General features: G+C 44.5%; 1 protein-coding gene across 2 annotated transcripts in view; it reads left to right on the top strand.

Moving 5' to 3' along the window:
• Positions 1-4471, top strand: part of ypel1 (yippee-like 1) — a 26431-nt gene extending 21960 nt beyond the window's left edge. For both annotated transcript variants that reach the window (XM_036936555.1, XM_036936554.1), the window contains exon 5: positions 3908-4471. In XM_036936555.1, the coding sequence (XP_036792450.1) occupies positions 3908-3997 (90 nt within the window). In that variant the 3' untranslated portion in view covers positions 3998-4471. The remainder of the gene's footprint in view (positions 1-3907) is intronic.
• Positions 4472-7500: the final 3029 nt, after the last annotated feature.

The following is a 7500-nucleotide window of genomic DNA, read 5'->3' as shown; positions in this document are numbered from 1 at the left end:
CTACTACACCTACTGCACCTACTACACCTACTACACCTACTACATCTACTACACCTACTACACCTACTGCACCTACTACACCTACTACACCTACTACACCTACTACACCTACTACATCTACTGCACCTACTACACCTACTACACCTACTACATCTACTACACCTACTACACCTACTACACCTACTACACCTACTACATCTACTGCACCTACTACACCTACTACACCTACTACATCTACTACACCTACTACATCTACTACACCTACTACACCTACTACATCTACTGCACCTACTACACCTACTACACCTACTACATCTACTACACCTACTACACCTACTACACCTACTAGACCTACTACATCTACTACACCTACTAGACCTACTACACCTACTACACCTACTACACCTACTACACCTACTACATCTACTACACCTACTACATCTACTACACCTACTACACCTACTGCACCTACTACACCTACTACACCTACTACACCTACTACACCTACTGCACCTACTACACCTACTGCACCTACTACACCTACTACACCTACTGCACCTACTACACCTACTACACCTACTACACCTACTAGACCTACTACACCTACTACACCTACTTGACCTACTACACCTACTACACCTACTACACCTACTACACCTACTACACCTACTACACCTACTACACCTACTACACCTACTACACCTACTGCACCTACTACACCTACTACACCTACTGCATCTACTACACCTACTACACCTACTACATCTACTACACCTACTACACCTACTACACCTACTAGACCTACTACACCTACTACACCTACTACACCTACTATATCCACTACACCTACTACACCTACTACACCTACTACACCTACTACATCTACTACACCTACTACATCTACTACACCTACTACACCTACTACATCTACTACACTTACTACACCTACTACACCTACTAGACCTACTACACCTACTACACCTACTAGACCTACTACACCTACTACACCTACTACATCTACTACATCTACTACACCTACTACACCTACTACATCTACTGTGAAACCTGTAAAACTACTCTGGGATGGAAATAAGTATGTGGCCTACCTACCTACTACACCTACTACACCTACTACACCTACTGCACCTACTACACCTACTACACCTACTACACCTACTAGACCTACTACACCTACTACACCTACTACACCTACTGCTTCAACAAAATGTCACCTATCTACTACACCTACTACACCTACTACACCTACTACACCTACTACATCTACTACACCTACTACATCTACTACACCTACTACACCTACTACATCTACTACACCTACTACACCTACTACACCTACTACATCTACTACACCTACTACACCTACTACATCTACTGCACCTACTACACCTACTACACCTACTACATCTACTACACCTACTACACCTACTGCACCTACTACACCTACTACACCTACTACATCTACTACACCTACTACACCTACTACATCTACTACACCTACTACACCTACTACACCTACTACATCTACTACACCTACTACACCTACTACACCTACTACATCTACTACACCTACTACATCTACTACACCTACTACACCTACTACACCTACTACACCTACTAGACCTACTACACCTACTACACCTACTACACCTACTATATCTACTACACCTACTACACCTACTACACCTACTACACCTACTACATCTACTACACCTACTACACCTACTACACCTACTGCACCTACTACACCTACTACACCTACTATATCTACTACACCTACTACACCTACTACACCTACTACACCTACTACATCTACTACACCTACTACATCTACTACACCTACTACACCTACTACACCTACTACACCTACTACACCTACTATATCTACTACACCTACTACACCTACTACACCTACTACATCTACTACACCTACTACATCTACTACACCTACTACACCTACTACATCTACTACACCTACTACACCTACTACACCTACTAGACCTACTACACCTACTACACCTACTACACCTACTACACCTACTACATCTACTACACCTACTACATCTACTACACCTACTACACCTACTACACCTACTGCACCTACTACACCTACTACACCTACTATATCTACTACACCTACTACACCTACTACACCTACTACACCTACTACATCTACTACACCTACTACATCTACTACACCTACTACACCTACTACATCTACTACACCTACTACACCTACTACACCTACTAGACCTACTACACCTACTACACCTACTACACCTACTACACCTACTAGACCTACTACACCTACTACACCTACTACACCTACTATATCTACTACACCTACTACACCTACTACACCCACTACACCTACTACATCTAGTACACCTACTACACCTACTACACCTACTACACCTACTGCACCTACTACACCTACTATATCTACTACACCTACTACACCTACTACACCTACTACACCTACTACATCTACTACACCTACTACATCTACTACACCTACTACACCTACTACATCTACTACACCTACTAGACCTACTACACCTACTACACCTACTACACCTACTACACCTACTTGACCTACTACACCTACTACACCTACTACACCTACTACACCTACTACATCTACTACACCTACTAGACCTACTACACCTACTACACCTACTACACCTACTAGACCTACTACACCTACTACACCTACTACACCTACTACACCTACTACACCTACTACACCTACTACATCTACTACACCTACTACATCTACTACACCTACTACACCTACTACACCTACTACACCTACTACACCTACTACACCTACTACACCTACTACATCTACTACACCTACTACACCTACTACACCTACTAGACCTACTACATCTACTACACCTACTAGACCTACTACACCTACTACACCTACTACACCTACTACACCTACTACACCTACTACACCTACTAGACCTACTACATCTACTACACCTACTACACCTACTACATCTACTACACCTACTACACCTACTACACCTACTACACCTACTACATCTACTACATCTACTACACCTACTACATCTACTACACCTACTACACCTACTACACCTACTACATCTACTACACCTACTAGACCTACTAGACCTACTACACCTACTACACCTACTACACCTACTACACCTACTACACCTACTATACCTACTACACCTACTACACCTACTACACCTACTACACCTACTACACCTACTACATCTACTACACCTACTACACCTACTACACCTACTACACCTACTATACCTACTACACCTACTACACCTACTACACCTACTACACCTACTACACCTACTACATCTACTACACCTACTACATCTACTACACCTACTAGACCTACTATATCTACTACACCTACTACACCTACTACACCTACTACATCTACTGTGAAACCTGTAAAACCACTCTGAGATGGAAATACGTATGTCGCCTACCTACCATCTACATAACCTACTGATTCTGTACATTCAGGATGAATGCACAATTGGTGGCTGACTAAATCCTTTTTTTGCCCCACTGTATGTCCATTATAAAGTGGTTAAAGTTCAAATAAATGTCAATGACGGTCGTGATCAACTAAAGAAATATACATTTAGGAAAATCAGGAAATCTGGAACGCCAGTTAAAAATGTATTTTCAGCCTGTTGTGCCTGGCCTTAAAGCAGCCCACAGGAAATCTGGAACGCCAGTTAAAAATTAAAAATGTTGATCGTTTACATACATTCTAAACCTACATGGTGACATCAGACTAATGTTTTTGTGGTGTTGTTGTTGTTGTTGTTTTTGTGGTGTTGTTGTTGTTGTTGTTGTTGTTGACTGACAGCATGTTGTGTTGCAGGAACATGCATTTGAGAGCAGTCAGAAGTACAAGGAGGGGAAGTTCATCATCGAGCTGGCTCACATGATTAAAGACAATGGTTGGGAGTGACATCGCTTCCTGTCTCCGGCCCGTTAATGACCTCTGACCTATCAGAGCTCTGGATCTATCAGACTTCACAGAGCGACAACCAATCACCATCAACCACCCACCGTGCCGCCCCCTCCTAACACACGCACAAACACACCCACACACACACAGTCCCTGCTGGTTGTGAAACTGAACATGATGCTGTTGAACTGGAGAGATGACTAGCCTATTGGGGGTTGGACCTTCAGTGAAGACCATGTGATCTCACCAGCCAATGACAGACAGCTGGACTTTAATTGGCTCCTCCTTCATCAACCAGGCCCCACCCACCTCACTGGCGTTGGCACTTAGTTACACGGCTGCCATAGCGATGTGAGAGAGAGGATAACATGATAACGTTCTACTACCCTCTTCCTCCTCTGACCCGGGAGGAAGAGGAGGTGTTGCAGGAAGGAAGGGGACAGGGTGGCACAGTGGGGGGGGGGTGTTTCTCCTTGTGTTTTAATCTTTGATTTATTCGTGAATATATTTTTCTTTTTCAATATTTTTTTTCAGTCTTTGATCTTTAATGATGACTTCACTGTGTGGGACGTCCCGGTAACACCCCAAAACGTACCCCGAGCAGAGAGGCGGGGATAGATTGATATTATATGTAGATAGATATGTTTTATCCAACAGCATTGTGGCTGGCTCCATATAGCAACAGTACTATTAGATAAGGTTTACCAGAGGAGATAGAGGGAGGACTATGTTTCCCAAATGGCACTCTCTGCCTTGGTGCACTACCCTATGGGCCCTGGTCTAAAGTAGAGCACTATGTAGGGAATAGGGTGCAATTTGGGACGCTGCCTAGAACAGGCTTGACAACCACAGAACACACCCACGCTTCATATTGTGTTACAACCTGAACTAAACTAACCATCACACCCACGTAGTTCACAACCTGAACTAAACTAACCATCACACCCACGTAGTTCACAACCTGAACTAAACTAACCATCACACCCACGTAGTTCACAACCTGAACTAAACTAACCATCACACCCACGTAGTTCACAACCTGAACTAAACTAACCATTACACCCACGTAGTTCACAACCTGAACTAAACTAACCATCACACCCACGTAGTTCACAACCTGAACTAAACTAACCATCACACCCACGTAGTTCACAACCTGAACTAAACTAACCATCACACCCACGTAGTTCACAACCTGAACTAAACTAACCATGTACATGTATAGAGTGTTTTTAGAGATATGTGATATACATTTGTATGGACATTTATTCTCATGCATGTATATACAGGTAACTGCCAAAGTAAAGGAAACACCAACATATAGCGTCTCAATAGGGCGTTGGGCCTCCACCAATTAGAACAGCTTCAGTCCATCTTGGCATTCTACAAGTGTCTGGAACTCTATTGGAGGGATGAGACGCCATTCTTCCACGAGAAATTCCACCATTTTGTGTTTTTTTGTTGATGGTGGTGAAAAACGCCGTCTCAGGTGTCGCTCCTGAATCTCCCGGTAGTGTTCGATTGGGTTGAGATCTGGTGACTGAGACGGCCACGACATAGGGTTTTTCACCCTAAGCATGATGGGATGTTAATTGCTTAATTAACTCAGGAAACACCAGCTTTCAATCCCTCATTTCCTCCAGTGTTTCCATTATTCTGTCAGTTCCCTGTACATATACAGTATCATGTATTGTATGTATATGAGTAGAATGTCTACTAGTGTGTTGCCCACCTTCAACACAGTGGCAGACTGGAAGGCAGATACCTAATTTGTACTTTGCAGAGGCCTTTGGTTCATAGGTTTAGAGGCAAAAGTCTGTCTGTCTATCTGTCTCTTTTAAGGCCTTTCCTCCGATGATTAAAAGATTGTATGAGATGCTGAATGATATTGAGGGGTTGCTGGCTAGATCATCTCCATATTAGTTATTAGATCAATTAAATATCGCTGCTTTACTCGTTTCTACTCGTCACCAATCCTGCTTTACCCGTTCCTATGCTTCCCCAATCGGTGATCCGACCTAAATCAAGGGTTTATAATCTCACCCGGTTCACTTTAAGTCACTTTGAACATCCTCGGCATGAACAATGTTCCCCTTTTCCACAGAAAACGAAATAAAAATGTTCATTGCAATTCTTTGCTGCTATGAGAGAAATTACAATCCTTCATCCTTTCTCTCTTCCCTTCGTTCTGGAGATCTTTTTTTTTTGTTGCACTTTATGCCTGGCGCACGGTCGCACGGTTGCTTCTCTCTCTCTGTGTTCTCGTCCTCGTCGTTAGTTTGCCTCTAAGCTGAATGAATCGTGTGCCTCTCTTCCTATTTTCTCCTGACTTTCTCCTGTGTTGTGCCGTGCACAACTCTAAACTACGAGCCACCAAAAACAGCTCAAACCCACATCGATAGATACAAATATATAGATTGGTAGATAAATACTTTACGGGTGAAAACTGAGCGTTCAATGGCTGCTGTGCCTCAAGAATAGTAGATTATATATAGGCTACACGTATCGGTGTGGGGATGGATGTGGGGGGGGGGGGGGGTCAGACCTCGATAATAATCTATATTGGTGTCGTAGCAGGTGGGGGGGGGGGGGGGGGGGGGGGTTGGGGTTTTTAGAATGAGGTGCGATCGCTCACATTGCCGACCAGGTCAGTCAGGTCACATGACCTATTATTAACCCGTAAGACAAGGACAATGCAAACCTGACCGAGTTGGATGGTTAGAGATCTCCTACTTGAATATATAAAACCAGTACAGTACAGACCTGTTACACTCTGTATATAGAGGAACATATTGAGGTTCCTATTGGCTCCTTTACTTCCTTGATTTAACTGTACCTCTGGCTGTAAACACGTGTGTGTGTGTGTGTGTGTGTGTGTGTGTGTGTGTGTGTGTGTGTGTGTGTGTGTGTGTGTGTGTGTGTGTGTGTGTTTTTCCTCTATTTTGCATTTTACGTTTAAGGTTATTATATATTTTCCTCGTTTTCTTTTTGCATCCGTTTGTTTATGTCTCCCCCTCTCCTAGCGATCTGGGGGCTTGACGGCCAGCCGGGGTTTATATCTCCCCCTCTCCCAGAGATCTGGGGGCTTGAAGGCCAGCCGGGGTTTATATCTCCCCCTCTCCCAGAGATCTGCGGGCTTGAAGGCCAGCCGGGGTTTATGTCTCCCCCTCTCCCAGAGATCTGGGGGCTTGAAGGCCAGCCAGGGTTTATATCTCCCCCTCTCCCAGAGATCTGGGGGCTTGAAGGCCAGCCGGGGTTTATGTCTCCCCCTCTCCCAGAGATCTGGGGGCTTGAAGGCCAGCCGGGGTTTATATCTCCCCCTCTCCCAGAGATCTGGGGGCTTGAAGGCCAGCCGGGGTTTATGTCTCCCCCTCTCCCAGCGATCTGGGGGCTTGAAGGCCAGCCGGGGTTTATGTCTCCCCCTCTCCCAGCGATCTGGGGGCTTGAAGGCCAGCCGGGGTTCATGTCTCCCCCTCTCCCAGCGATCTGGGGGCTTGAAGGCC

Source organism: Oncorhynchus mykiss, chromosome 11, assembly GCF_013265735.2.
Source record: "Oncorhynchus mykiss isolate Arlee chromosome 11, USDA_OmykA_1.1, whole genome shotgun sequence".
Classification (NCBI taxonomy): domain Eukaryota; kingdom Metazoa; phylum Chordata; class Actinopteri; order Salmoniformes; family Salmonidae; genus Oncorhynchus; species Oncorhynchus mykiss.
The sequence above is the reverse complement of the archived record's forward strand: the minus strand, read 5'-3'. Positions and strand labels throughout refer to the sequence as shown.